General features: G+C 35.3%; 1 protein-coding gene across 3 annotated transcripts in view; it reads left to right on the top strand.

The window, feature by feature from the left end:
- The window catches only part of FBXL17 (F-box and leucine rich repeat protein 17), a 278,048-nt gene that overhangs the window by 72,187 nt on the left and 190,082 nt on the right, over positions 1-15,779 (top strand). For all 3 annotated transcript variants that reach the window (XM_054003150.1, XM_054003151.1, XM_054003152.1), the window contains exon 5: positions 14,191-14,298. In XM_054003150.1, coding sequence (XP_053859125.1) covers positions 14,191-14,298 — 108 coding nt within the window. The remainder of the gene's footprint in view (positions 1-14,190; positions 14,299-15,779) is intronic.

Raw genomic sequence — 15,779 nt, 5'->3', positions numbered from 1 at the left:
CTGGAGGTAATTGATTTTCCTTGCTATTGTGGTTAGGGACAAAGCAAATAGTTGCAGGTGTTTTGTTTAGTTCGGGGGTTTTTGTTGATGTTTTTTGGTACAAGAATTTAAAAAAAAAATATATGATAATTTCATATCTATAATGGTTTAAATTTCTGTCATTAGACATAGTAGTGTATCATTAGCAGCTAAAGAAAGAAGGGTGTACAAGGGACTGTACAGAACTTCCACTTGGTTTGCTTTTTTCTGGGCTAGAGATGATTATTTGCTAAAAATCTATTAATTAAATTTCCACAGAAGTATTTGCAAGGATGTGTATATGTATCTATGCAATATCAACTTTTTTTTTTAACCAAAGTGTGTGTTGGACCTGAGTCCTTTGCGTACATGCATATTAAAATTCTATTTTAGCAGCTTTTTGGGGTTTTTTTTCTTTATTGTTGCTGTGTTTGGAGGTTGCTCCCTACCAGTTATGGCTGATATCAAACTGTGATTGTAATGAAGTAGTCAATCACAGTAGTGAATGTGGAAGATTACCATTTTAATGACTAATTTTCCTGCAACTTTTCATTGTCGGCCGGGTCCCATTCATGTAATAATTCTCACAGGATGTAACATGTTTACTTCCTACCATAAAATTTTATGTAGAACTTAAATTTGTAAATGTAGGGACAAGACTCCAAAGCTGCTGTAAAGAGAATCTTGATCTCCAGTCCGTTCCAATAATGCCTGTGCTGAATAGCCTGAATGTCCACTGGCTGCTGCAGTGCTGACTAGATCAGAAAACATGTAAATAATTACATTTCATACAAGTGTAAACCAGAGAAATATATTAAATCACATCCTCTTCCTATCTGTCTTTTCATCATATCTGATGCATTTCAGGTTTTTTAACTAATTCATGCCTTAAAGCTGATTCTGCATCAGATTGATAGAATATGTCTGTTTCCTGCTTGATCAGACTCATGTAACAGAGGTTTATTTTAAATTAAATTACTGGTAATGCATGCAGTTCACTAAGTAAAAAAAAACTGTGAAGAAAAAAACCTCTTTGCATGGTTTCTTATTATCAAGAATTTCTGTTTTGTGAAGATCATACATAAAACCATTTCCACTTCTGTGCAATATTTCTCATTTTCACTGATAGTACAGTGATTACACTTCCCAAGAGCATCTGAAATTGTGATTCTTTTGAAAGGTGTTTAAAAAAAAAATCTCCTCCAGTTAGGATTTGAACTCCAACTTTTATCTGTTTTGTATGCTAGAATAGTATGGAATATTACATATTTTTCATTAATGATATGTGAAGACTTCTAGTACTTGCAACAAAATGAATAAACATGGGTACTTAATACCTAATAGCTTGTCTGTTAGCCAGTAATAAGGGTATAATACCACGTCCATTAACCTATATTGTAAGAAATCTATTTTTCCTGCACTTTTTTCTTTTTAGAACGACTTTTCATAGAATGTAATTTTAACAGCTTACAATATCAAAAGGCAAACTGTGGGACTGGTTAAATTTGCTAAATTCTCTGTTGTCCCTAAGAGACAGATTGATATAATGCCAGTAACAGTATTTGTATCTGAAATTTGAGTGACATTCTGTGTTTTGTTTTCTCATTTGTTTTAAAAATAATGGCTCATATTAAATAATATGTGCTACCCAGGAAGACTAATATGTAAAGGTTTTTGAGCAAGATATAACTATTTTAAAAACCTCTTGTGATATCCCAGTGAATGGGTCCATTAAATGATTTGTATTTTTGTGAGCTATAAAATGCTGGTTTTTAGATATTATTTTGATTAATGTAGTATTTTTCAGTAGTTATTGAAGTATAAGAAACTTTATACTTATGATATGATTTTCTTAGACCTATGCAGTTGTAGTCATAGTTCTTCTGTCTCATGTTAACTTCTATTTATTGCAATATGCAGGAAATTACCTTGTTTTATTTCTTCTGCTGTTTCCTGTGTGACATGAGAGACCTGTTGGTGATTAAAAAGCTTCTTAATCCTGTGCTTCAATTTGAAGAGCATAAGCAATTTAAGACTTTTTTTTTCTTCCCCCTGCCTTTACATATGTATGTTTCTTATGATTTGTGACCATATTCAACAAGAGCCCACATAATCAGAACTGAACAGTTCCCTCTATGAAATTCGTATTGGTGCATGGGGCAGACAGAATTTTTACCTGTGGCCTGTAGTCGAAAATTTGGGGAAATCTTGTCCTTCTATGCTTGTAAAAGAGGAAGAGGAGATGAATCTGTAAACTGTGGGATGCCATAGGATGGAGATATCTAGAGGCTGGATTGTAAGAAAGCTTTTTGGTATTTTTGCCAACTTTCAGTTTCTGCATTATCAATCTAGATAACTGCTGGTGGCAAACTTAGGTAAATATTGCAGCTGATTATATCAGCTTTATGATGTCATACTGTATTTCCATTTTGTATAGCTAGTGTGTAGTTTCTAGTGTGAAACCTGAAAAATAAAACATGGTTAGTTGTTTGAAAAACAGATGCAATTGTGAAGATATCTTCACTATGGGTTGTGATATAGACTGAACCGTGTATACATTACTTTACATGAACTGCATGTATATATTTCCTTGTTTTTTCAACTGCTACAAGAGTTCCTCACTCATTATAATTACATCGTATCCATAAAACTCCCAAGAAGAGATTTGAACAAGATTTCGTAACTCTGTAGTTCTACTAAATGTTGCAAGTGTCTTAACTTTACAAGAGAAAATGGTTACATTGTTTTAAAATAACCAACTGATGGCCTTCTATGTTGAAGTGACTACACCCTTGGACAGGGGAGGGGTTACATATGTCATTTATTTAGACTTCTTTAAAGACTTTGACACAATTCCCCTACAACATCCTTTTCTGTTCAAATTTCAGAGAGATGGATTTGATGAGTGGGCTGTTAAATGGGTAAGGAACTGGCTGAACGTCTCATCCAGAGGGTAGTGATAAATGGCTCAGAGTCCTAATGGGCATCTCTGACAAGAGATGTCCCCCAGTGGACCAGTGTTATTTAATATCTTCATTAGTGACACAGGTGAAGGGATTCAGTGCACACTCAGCAAGTTCTCAGGTGACACCAAGCTGAGTGGTGCAGTTGACACTCCCAAGGGACAGGATGGCAGCCAGAAGGATCTGGACAAGCTGGAGCAGCGGCCCATGGGAATCTCATGAGGTGTAACAAGGCCAAGTGCTGGTGCTGCACCTGGGTCAGGGCAATCCCTGGTGCCAGCCCAGGCTGGGGATGAACAGATCGAGAGCAGCCCTGCCCAGAAGGACTTGGGGGTGCTGTGGGTGAGAGCTGGACATGAGCCAGCCATGGGCACTCCCAGCCCAGAGAGCCAAGGGTGTCCTGGCTGCACCCAGAGCCCCGTGGGCAGCAGGGGAGGGAGGGGATTCTGCCCCTCTGCTCCGCTCTGGTGAGACCCCACCTGCAGGGCTGCCTCCAGCTCTGGGGTCCCAGCACAGGAAGGACATGGAGCTGTTGGAGAGAGTCCAGAGGAGGCACCAAGGTGATCAGAGGGATGGAGAACCTCTCCTGTGACAAAAGGCTGAGAGAATGGAGATGGTTTGGCCTAGTGAAGAGAAGGCTTTGGGGTGCCCTAATTTGTTGTATGCAGGGTTGGTTCAGTTAGGGATTTTAATAAATGTTAGTTAGTCGGTTCCCTGTACCCCCATTTTCCCCTCACAATGGTCTGCTCCAAGTTGTCTACCACAGGAGCTTTTACATGTCCATCTTGTAGCCACTCCCTGATTCTTCCTGAAAGTTCTGTGCCAGTCACCCCATCCTTGCAATCCTATTTGTCCCAGAACCCTGTACTCTGTTATGTTCCCATAGGTTGCCGTGGTCCCCTGTTGTCTGTCCCATTGGGTGAGGGGGATTTCCGCCCCTGTCCGCCCGCCCCCTATTTAACCCAGTGCTTTCATTGTCCATTCACCATTTTGCCCTCACGTAGCACCTGGGAAGAGTCGCTCCAGCCACCGCAGCGGCCACGCGGGAAATAAACGCTCTCAGCCAGGCAGGACAAGGTGTGCCTTCTCTTGTCCCTTTGCCTCCTCTCAGCGCACGGCTATGGAAGCCGCATTACCCACGTCGGAGTGCTCAGCCCTAGAGCCTCCGTGCATGCAGCAGCTTTGGTCTCACCAAAAGGCAGCGCCTAGCTGGGCATCCCAGCTGCCTGAGACCGGAGCGAGAAGAACAAAAGCCTCAAGGGGTGTCCAACACTGGGGCCAAAGCCACACTAATTGTGGCCTTCCAGTACTGAACAGAGCTCACAAGAAAGATGGAGAGAGACTGTTCACAAGAGCTGGGCAAAAGGCAAGGAACTCAAACTTGAGTGTGGGTTTAGATCAGATACTAAGAAGAAATTCTTGACTGTGAGGGTGGTGAGTCACTGGCAACAGCTGGCCAGAGAAGTTGTGGATGTTCCATCCCTGGAAGTGTTCAGGGTCAGGTTGCTTGGCATACTTTGCAGCCTGGTCTAGGACAGGGTGTCCCCGCTCACGGCGAGAGAGTTGTAGGTAATCTTAGAGATCCCTTCCAACCCAAACCATTTTATTATAAGAGTATGTTTTCAGTCATATTTAGCAACTCTTAAAATAAACATTTGATGTCATGGCATCAAACCTGTTTTTACTCTCAAAATTTATGGAGGTTTTGTAGACTTAAGTAAGTACCAGGTATTTTCTGTCTGTGTGTGTGTGTGTTAGCCTCAGGTTACAGTGGCTCTGGTACCACTGTCATATATATATTAATGTTATGTAGATGTCACAAACTTGTATTATTCAATGAATTGCATACTAGGAATATGATTACGTTGGGTAGATGAAGGGGTCTGGTTATAGGTACATCACTCTCTATTAGTGTTTTGGCTTGCTTCACTTTTTTTATCACTTTCTTTAACACTTTGTTTCACGGAAGAAACTTAGACCTAGTGAAGAATATGAGAAATATTTATCCCTGTAGCATACCACACTACAGTGATGCATATAATTATTTTGGGTAAAGAGGGAGTTACAGTACTTCATACTGTTCTGTTTCTTTGTAATAAACAAAAGCTTTAATATGTGAGAATCTGCCAGAAGCAATTGTTTTTGATTTGGTATTGTATGATAGCAGTGGGAGTGTTGTCAAAGTTGGTATTTAAGTTTTTCACATGAAATAAAAACACTACGAGAATGATAGATTAGTTTTACCTATGAGAGGGATGTAATGACAAAACAAACTTATGCTACAGAGGTGATTGTGATTGCTACAGAGGCAATTTAATTAAAGGGACATGGATTTTTCATATTCTTGACTAGGGAAATTAAAGGGTTTATTTAAGTATCTAGGAGGCCTTTCGAAAGTCATCAGAGTAACCTTTAGAAGGTCATCAGGCAAATGAAATACGTTTTTATTTGTGAATGCTCCTGGAGTTAATCGAGAGGATATAGACATAATAGTATTTAATAGTTTTCATGACCAGGACCTCCACTATTTGTGAATATCAACCATGATCTTGTGAGGCCATTTTAGAAGGGAAATAGTATAAGCATAAAACACTTGTTACATGAATCTGTACTGTAAAATAAACTTCCAGCCCCCTTTAAAAACCTTGAAGTTGTGGTAAACAGATATGTTTGCCTGAGTAAATAAATTTAATGGGAATGTGTAAGATCAAATTGCGCAGACAAAGTGAAAATAAAAGTTACTTGCTTTTAAATATATTTTGGTAATGTTAGGGTGAACAGAAAAGCTGTTGAATAAACTAGGGTTTTGTGAGGTTTTTTTTACTCAAAATACGGAATAGGAAATATGCCTGTGTAGCTCTGGAGGTATTAAAAGTGAAGATAATGCAAAGTCATCTTTTGTCCCAGAGAGAATGAATATTTTATTCATACACTTCTTACACAAGGAGGAAATACTAAGTTGCTAGACCACTGAACCATGGACCTATTTTGTGGTCACATGGAAATTTTTTCTTCCTTTGTATTCAGAATGGTACTAAATAAAAATACTTTATACATATTTCTTAGCATGTGGACACATTAGTCTTTTTGATTGAGTGTTGTGAAAGCAAAGGGGAATATTATTTTTAATTTTTAGAAATTATTGTGCATTCTTCTGCTTAAAAAATATGCTGAGAAACATGCGTTTTTCCTATAACCATTTGTAAATATACAGTATTTCTGGTGTGTGACCCTTATTACAAAATTTAAAATGCAGTGGTACTCTCTTTTTTATTTTAATTTTTTAATTTTAATTTTCTTGATATTTTGTAGTCTACCAGGTTATGATACGCGCTGTTTGGTGAAAGATGTTTAGTTTTGGAAGCAGTGTTTTCTAAGTCCAGAGTAAACATATTTTGATAATAAATTTTCTCTTTTGGGAGGAGGGCAGTATTTTATTAAATGAAGAATTGCTATTACAATTTTATTTGCATTTTTCAACAAATAAATTAGGGTGTGCTGATAGTCTTGTTTAGTACAAATGCATGCATGTAAACTGTACTTAATAAAATTGTGAGATAATGGGAATCATAGTTAATTTATATTGAGAATTTAGATTTATTTTCTAACCCAGATATTTAAACCAGTTTGATGATAGTGGTTGTCTACAGTTATTTAGTATTTCAAACTGTAGTATATGTTCCAAGGGTGTTGTTTTGTTTAGTACTAAATAATTTGCAGGATAAAGTAGACCAGAAAAGAACAAGTAATCTTTTGATGCCTAGAATCATCAGTAACAAAAGGAAAATAAGATTAAAAAGTGATACTCTGTGCCACAGAAATGGAAGGAATATTTTGTGTGGCCTTTAACAGAGGTACGTAGAGTTCTGTATCTAAAAAATTGTGTTGGAGTAATTAGGGATGATTTGTATACCCTTTCACTATTACCAAGATAAAACAGGAACACTGGTCTTGATAGCCAGTTGTTCAGTCCTCTTAAAAACCAGGGAGAAACTTTGTAAATCCACATGTATTCTAAAAGGGTACCTTATAAAATTATGATTCCCCTGAGTATTGAATTGAGTATACTGCAAAATTTTGGGGTTGTTTTCATACTTATTGTGTTTTAAAGTAGTTGATGCTACTATTATGTAGGTGATGAGGCAACCTGGTAAACATAATGTAAAATGATCCTTTTAACTCTTCAACGCTTACACTCTAGTCTATCTTCTCCTCTTGTGTCATTGTGTCATGGGCAGATTAGTGATACTATCTCCTGGAGTGATGCATAACGATGAGAGTAAGGACAGCAGTTCCATTCTCTTCACTCTTCCCCTCCCCTCAAATGTGAAGCTGGGGTAGTGAATTTTTACAAAATGCCTCAGAGTGAGTATATATTCTCATGAGGTCTGAGGTAGCAGGGGTGCACAGGACATCTAAATTTAAGTTTATCTTAAAATACTTACAAAGAAATTTTGTTTTTAACTTGTTTGTAAAAAATCACTTATGTTGATGAATTAATGAATCCCTTTCAGTTAATAATGGAACATGTTTTGCAGCCATTAGTAAGGAGCATTTTATTTTATGAAAGACTACACATTTGTTTTGTAAAAAGATCTTTTTGTAATGAAAAGGAACCACTCAAAGTTATAGACCGGGATTGTGAAAAGATTGAGGATCTAACTGAATCATTAAAAGTATATCTTAAAAAATGGGCATAATTTCCTTTTCAGTTTATTTCCTTCAAAGATGCAGGAATTGAAATACTTATATTTTGCTTTTGGGTGCTCATAGAAATTGGTAGTACTACTGGTACTTAAAGCACGAAGTTACTGAATTTCTGTTTGGATTAAGCAAGTTGTTGAGTTTACTGAAGGTGAAGAAATACTTTCAGGCAGTTAGTCAAGATGAGCCTTGCCTTCTACTGTTCACTAATGAAATTTGGATGTCCTAAGAATTTGAGCATGATGACAGATTATCTATGCCTTATTTTTGTCAGTGTTCTGTAATTGCAATATGGGGTCATGAATTAAATGCATGTTTGCCAATAATAATTACTTTGTCACAGCTTTTATGACAAATATAATTTAAGTTGATGCTTGTGGACAGCAGGCAGCATATCAGGCCTGTTGAACAGGAAAAGTCCTTTCTAGTTTAAATTTTAAATAAATCTTTTGAATATAATCTTCATTTTGCACAATTTCTGCCTTTTGTTTTCTGAGGGAGGTATGGCAAAAGAGCCCTATATTTGTATATAGCAGTTTTTATTTGTGTGTATTTTTAAGATAAGTTTGTGCTGAATTACCATTAATTTAAAATCACTTTGGTTTATCTTTATGGTCAATCTAATAGTATAATGTATTCCTAAGAATTTATATTATTAAAATATTGTTAGGAACTGATGCTAATGAGTGCCCTGGTTTGTTTGGTGGAACCTTAGGACTAAATCTGTAAGTAAATACTTTGAGTATTGCAGCTTCCTGCAGAAAGTAATTTAAAAATGAAATTGAATTTTTACTTTAATTTAAATGTGGTTGAATTTTAGCAGAATTTACGTGTAATTTCCTACTCACAGGACTAGGGAGAGATGTATAATCTTAAAATTTTTAAAGTATATGCTTTAGTTTAACTGTGTAAAATTTAATACTATTCCATGGTAATATTTTGATCTTTCTTTTGACCCTAAAAAGTAGTTTTGAAAGTGTTAGTCAAAAGAGAGGCAAGGTAATCTTTCCCTTTATGGGAAAGAGGCATCATCCGATAATTTTATTACAGCGACAGTAAGGCAAATTTTAAGCTAACTAGGAAGTACCTATGTAAGTGCACACGTATTGTAAAGCATCTTCTCTCAAAACTGCTTCATTATTGTGTTTTGTTTTTTTTTTAAGATACTCATGTAATGATATTTAAGTTCTTACTTGCTGATAGAACTGTGGTAGTCTGACTGCCTTGGTTTACAGCATATAGATATTTTTGTATATCAGCAATCTTTTTGCTTTGTATTTATTTTTTTTGTCTGTATTGCATACTTGTGAATTTAATTGAATTCACCTGTGATCTCAATTAGTCCCTTGTAAATGCTTTTGCTCTGCGTGATTTACCTGCATCTTTTGAAATTAATATATTCTAGAAGTCTTGGTAAAAAAGTGTTAAACCAAAACTATACCATCGTTTAGGCTAACTGCACACTTTCAGAGGAGACAGACCAGGGAAATGCACACTGAGTATGTGAGACCTTAAACACTGTATTGGAGGGTGTAGCCACATGCTTCATGCAGGGCAGGTTTCAGAGTGAGTGGCATGTGGGCCTCAATCTGTAGCAGAAAACAATGCATAGGTAAGGCAAGGAAGTTTTAGGACTGAATTGGCAGATGAGCTTTTTGCAAACTTAGTCTTTTCAAATATAAACCTGAATTTTAGTAAGCCCTCACTGACTCTTTCCTTCTTCCTTTGGTGCCCAAATAAAGCTTGCTTAAGCTGGTGTCCGATGAACATGGAGAAAAAATTTATGGAGTAAGGAATTGGGAGAAAAAGGGTTTCTTTACCATTAGTATTGCCTTGTGTAATGAATACTTAGCTTCATGACTCTTCTATATTTACGTGACAGCATATTTTTACTCTAGCACAGTTTATTCTTCTGAGGAATATTTCTGCAACTTTTATTTATGTATATTGCATGGAAAAAATTACATATTAAGATCTACTTGCAGACAGTCCAGTGCACTTGTTAAATAAGAGAACATGGTATTCGTTCTGTGCTAGTTGCTTTTTATATTCCTATCTATTTTTTCAGTTACTTCTGTTTGAGCTTCTGTAGGTGTTCATTTATTGTGAGGCTTTTTAGTTGGAATTTGAGTGGCTTTTATTGTTGCACCTCAGTCTTTCCTTTTGAATTATCATCTCTGCTTTTTCTTTTTTGTACTTTCATTTGTTGAATAGAATGTAAAATAAACTAATACTTACAAAATCTAACTCAGAGTAGTCAAAATACTGAATTTATGTAGAACAATGCAGAACTGGAATTTGTATATAATAGGCTGCAATACATAAAAAGAAAATGATTTAATCATATCTCACTTACCATAGATCTTTTTGATAGGAGGAAAATCTGTGCCATTAGTTCCAGACCAGCGTATTTCCCATTCACAATGCTTTAGTGCATAACTTATAAATCTGTCCTCATCATCTTATATTACTTTTTCAAAGCAAGTCTAACATGAAGCAAGACACGATGAATGAAAGTCAGTGAAGGTCGACTAGACAATCCAATTACTAAAGATTCTTGGAAGAACAGTACTGTAATCTATAATAGAATTGTGTGTGAATTTCTGTCTCTGTTGACAAGGGTCATTTCTGTAGAACTGCATTTTTTTTTGTGGTAATCTAGTTTTAGATTATGTTAGTCTAATCTGTTTGTATAATACATCATAATGTCAGTTGTTTAAAAATTTGTTAGTTCACAGAAGCCATACTTACAATACAGATTTTATATACCTGTTCTGTCTCCTGAGTAGTGAAGATTTAATGTACAGCTACACATTGCATAACAAAGAGGCAGTGTTAAGGTGCATAATCATTGCATACACATCACTGCTAATTTTCCATACTTTTCATCACTCACTTATTTTTCTGTCTTTCTACTGAATAGACCATCTCTTGCTGGTGTAAAACATATTCATAAGGTGAAAGAGGTTACTATTTCTGGCATCTATGTCTGATAGAAATAGTGACCCAGGCTGCATGTTGGAATTAGTACAGAAGTTTAAGTCTGTATAGAAACCATTGGTGCTGGGTACTGCAGATGATGAAGAAATCCTAGTTAAGCAGAAGAATAGATGTTTCCAGTCTTAGAACCATCCTTGAACTTCAACTTTGTTGCTTCTGTATCACAGAATTGCAGAATAAGTTAGGTTGGAAAAACTTCTGGGGTAACTTAAGTCCAAGCTTTGACCAAACATTTTGTCAATCAGCACTGAGTGCCATGTCCAGTCTTCCTTTAAACACCTTAAAGGACAGGGACTCCACCATCTCCCTGGGAAGCCCATCTCAATGTCTGATCATCCTTTCAGATATGGCTGAATTTTACCTACTTTTTTTTTCCTTGATACAAATAGGTCTAATGAAAAAAAAAAAAAAAACCACCAACCAAACCTATGCATACCAACATTGTATCACTATGGTTTTGAGCCACGTATAAGTAAAGACTGATAGAATTTAGTTGTCTGTTGTTCTAAATGAAAACTAGGTAATTTTACTTGACTGTCATTTTACATATAAATTTAAAATAAATTCCAGGTCACAACATGTTCTTGTTTTCCCCAAACCCTGCAAAAAATGAAAAACAAAAAGGTGTAATATAAATTTTGCCTTTTAACCTTTTAGCAGATGTTTAGATTACAGGTATTTTGATCTGGTATTTCCATGCATAGTCTCTTACATTCATCTTAGGAGAAGCCATTTTAATGAAATTGCAAGTATGTGTGTATGTAAATATAGAAATACATATATGTATATTCTTTCCCAGCTAATACAATCATAGGAAAGTGGAGTAATATTTAAAGTGTTTAACCAAACAGAATATCAAGTGGTCTTCATTACAGGCTGTCTGAATGGGAAGCATGTTGTTAAAAAAAATCAATTGCTATAAATGACATAGGGTCAGAAAAAGTAGTAATGAATTCCTAGATACTGGTGTAACAAAGGCTGCTGAGAGGAAGGTACATTTGATTAAAACAATTTTTAGAGTGTTTCCCAATAGAAGTTGAAGTAATCTTCTCCAGATAGTGGAGTTTTATTGTCTTACAGCACAAGAGAGAAACACTGCTTTTTTATTTATAAGTCAAAATTTAAGAACAAGTTGTTTGCAGTAGCAAAATATGTATCTGAACTACCACAGTAATTGTAAAGCATAATCAGGTTATGTCACACTCCTTTTGACTGGAAAATGATGAGGCATACAGAGGTAATGAAGAATCTTTTTCTGATTAAAAAGATGATGCATGTCTAAAAAGCACTGAAAAGGTTCACTGCTAATTTGTAAACTATTTAGTATAAATGGTCATACTCTACTGTTATTAATTTTTATAAAACTATTTTTTCCACAGGATTTGTTTAGATTACAGAAAATACTATAGTATGGAAAGAAGATATTTTAAGACATAGCAATTTTATTATTTGCATTCAAAATGTCAAAGTTTTTCAAAGTCTTCATGCACCTAAATGTTAGCTATAAGTAAGAAATTTGTATATTGAAGTTTTAAGCTCTGTAATGAATTTGTTCATTATTAGGCATTTATGCTACTGATTTTTCATTACTACATTTTCTTGATAGGTAGGACAAAGCTGTCTGCAACAGAGAATTACACTTGAATCTTCTATAGGGAGGGTAGACTAAGATTGTAATAGAGTCCTTCTCTAAGATCATTAGCTGCATCAGAGGTTTTAATTTATTTTCTATAGGAGATACACTTTTTTTTTTCCAGCCCTGGTTTGGTTCTGGTAGCATCATAAGAACTGTAAATTTCTAAGCCTTTGACTTGTGATAGTATTTATCACAGGATTTTGGTGATCAGTATCTCAAAAAATAATAGTTGATGTGGCTGTCCTTAGCTGAGAGGAGTGTGCAAAAATAAAAATGGAAGGGTGTGTCAGATCAAATCAGAGAATAAATTTCTTACTATAGTGGTTTGCTTTTGTTCAAGCAGGCAGGCCTGAGCCATGGGTCTCTGCAGTTACTCTATGACCACTACGCAATTCGTTATTGAATCTGTTCAGCTGACACTTTTTCCTTTCCTTTTGGCCTGTTTTCAATTTAATCAGGTTCTAAATACACAATATGAAAAGGCTTGCCTTTTACATATATTTGGCAGATGTGCAGCAGTAAAAATCTCTAGTTGCTGAGAAATTGTTGCTTTGTTAGAGACCTAGTGCGGGTTTCTCAATTTTCAGTAACCCCAAAGCCATACAGCTTTTATGAGGTAGTGGGCCTATAAACCCGTATCTCTGGGTTATCTTTTCAAAAGTTGTTCTGCCAGAGTCCTCACCAAGGTCATCATATGCTGCCAGGATGCAGGAATGTGACATCTTGGGCAAGTTGGAGCTCTGGGTGATGGTGATCCAAAGCACAGCAGGAATAGTGTTCCTATATGAATTCACCCGAGGCTCAGCTGTGTGCTACATATTTAAGAACTTTTTTTTTCTTTTCGATTCTATGGGAACAGGAAGACATCCATAGACATTCTGAATGTTCTCAGCATTCAGGAGTTAGGATTCCAGACACAGTGAGGCATTCCTGAGCCATGTAGCTGGAAAATACAGGCTTTGTCCCACAGTCAGTATATGGTTTTTCATTACTGCCATTTGCACTGGGAATATATACTTCTCAGAGGGGGGAAAAAAAAAAGAAACAAACCTTACTTGCTTAAAGGAAGGTGTATAGGTGTCGTAAGTGTACTTATGTAAGTATTACATTCTTCACGAAGTTCCTTCTGATAATTTAGTCTACTTAAAAAGCAATGTATTTATACAATAGATTGTGTTTTATAGTTATTAAATTTTACCAAACTTAATTATATATGAAAAATAGTTGTATAAATAAATAAATCTCAATAATAAACTAGATAACATCTCCATTTGGCTGATAACTGACACAGTGGTATATTGCCATGAGATTACCTAGTCTCATGTGAGAAACAGATGTAATATTATTTTTCAGTTGAAATCTTCAGTTGCTTTATTTTAGTTAAAAAGAAATACAAGACAAGGCATATAAATTCAAGATAGCATACAATTCAAATTCTTTGCAAAGTCAATGATGGGTATAGCAGGAGTCTATGGGATGACAATAACTAATTTGTTATATTTTCATTTTTGTATATAATTTATGAAAATAGTGGGTAGAATTGTCTCTTGGGCTATTTGCACATAAATAGGATGACAGTAAGATCTGAATTTGTGGCTATCATCTCTTGCCTTGTGTTTCTTTTTTCTCTGCCTCTGCCAGAAATATTTTTCTTCCTAATTTTCATGTATATATGTCTATGCATATCTATGCAAACTGTGCAAACCCAATAATCCCCCTCAAACTCTTGAAACAAATAATAATAGTGGTTATAATAGTACTAAAAGTCTAAATGAGCTGCTTGCCAATGTTACATAGAAATTTCTTAAGCTGTGTTAAGTATGTGCTTATATCACCTATTCAACTGTTACCTGTTTGTCTTTTCTGTAGGTGACAGATCAGTCAGTGAAAGCTTTTGCTGAACATTGCCCTGAGCTGCAGTATGTTGGTTTCATGGGCTGCTCTGTTACTTCAAAAGGAGTCATTCACCTTACCAATGTAAGTATCATAACTACTTTCTCATAGTCACTAGTGTTTTGGACTATGGCCATGTCATAGATATCAGCCACGATAAGATTACGTGTATGATTAATAGCACTGACATGGACAGAAACATGATTAAGTGAGTGAACTCTGCATTATTTAGATTACACTTTATAAAAACACTTTACCAAAAATATATTTATGAGATTATACATTTTCTCACAAGTAACAGTGATGTTCAGGTCAAAGCTCTTTAAAATGTGAAATTGCAGCTGATTCTATCGCAAACAAAACAATATTCCATTTTAAAATGCAAAATTCTAATTGCAAGAGATTTAGACAGACCTCTAGTTGCAACAGTGTACCCCCACTGTACATACATTTTGACTATATTCATCTTCTTATTTGACATAGATAGTGCGACAGATACATTTTAATTTCTTTCCTTTTTTCTTTTGCATAGGAGGAGTGAGTGATGTGTGGAAAAACTAACTTGAGTGAATCTGCAGAAAGTAATTTAAGTTTTCAGTAAAATGGATGACTTAAATGAGGTGGACAAACACCATCTAATTAAAATTTGTCACTGAAAGTAAATCCAGGGATCATGTAAATATGAAAATGGTTAAAGAGATCTTGAGGTAGGAAGTAGAGAGCATATTTAATGAAAATGGAGTGTGATTGGTGAAAGCAAAGGGTTTTTTGATGCAGCTGTGAAGGTCTCCTGTTGTTATATAGAACCATTCAGCATATCTGTAAATTACTTTCATAATTTTAGAGCTGCTTAGCTGAGGCTACAGAAAAATTGAAAACATTTTGGAACACATGCAAAAAGAAATAAGCCAGGGAAATTAATTTGTATAGTAAAGCTATAGGACCTCAAAGGATGCCATTTCGAAATAACTGCGTATTGAAGTGATGAGTAAAAGGTGTGCATGTCTGTTGGAGAAAGAAATTATACAAATATTTTAATATCCTATGAAAACTACCTATATATAACTATAGGTTAGGTTAATATATACAGCATAAATATAGGAGGTACAAAATTTAATAATTTTTAATTGACAGGGTGTGTAGTCCAAGGCTTTGTGGGAAATTTCCACAAAGATCACTTTTCAGCTACATGTTTTGATTACTGCATTATTCTAACCTAGATTTATTGAGTATTTAATAGATGTTAGATGTCTTATCCTTCAACAAAATTACTTTATAATCACATTTGTTAGATTGAAGAAGAGTCAAGATCTTGATGTTTTATTAATGTGTTTCTGATTTTCATGCGTTTAATAATAATAAATTATTAGAAATCCTGATTTACATTGAAGTGACCCTGTTGAACATAGTCCTTCAGAAAATATCTAAGATGGTGCTTAGACTTCTGGTATGTAATTACTTTGTAAGTAATTGGTGCATGTTAGGACTTGAGATTTAGGTATTTCAGTTTCTTTCCCTCGTGCTGTATCTGTACAACTTCTATAGGCTGTGAATACTGCAAAGAC

The sequence above is a fragment of the Vidua macroura genome, chromosome Z (genome assembly GCF_024509145.1).
Source record: "Vidua macroura isolate BioBank_ID:100142 chromosome Z, ASM2450914v1, whole genome shotgun sequence".
NCBI lineage: Eukaryota > Metazoa > Chordata > Aves > Passeriformes > Viduidae > Vidua > Vidua macroura.
Note: the sequence above shows the minus strand (reverse complement) of the source record. Positions and strands in the feature narration are given on the sequence as shown.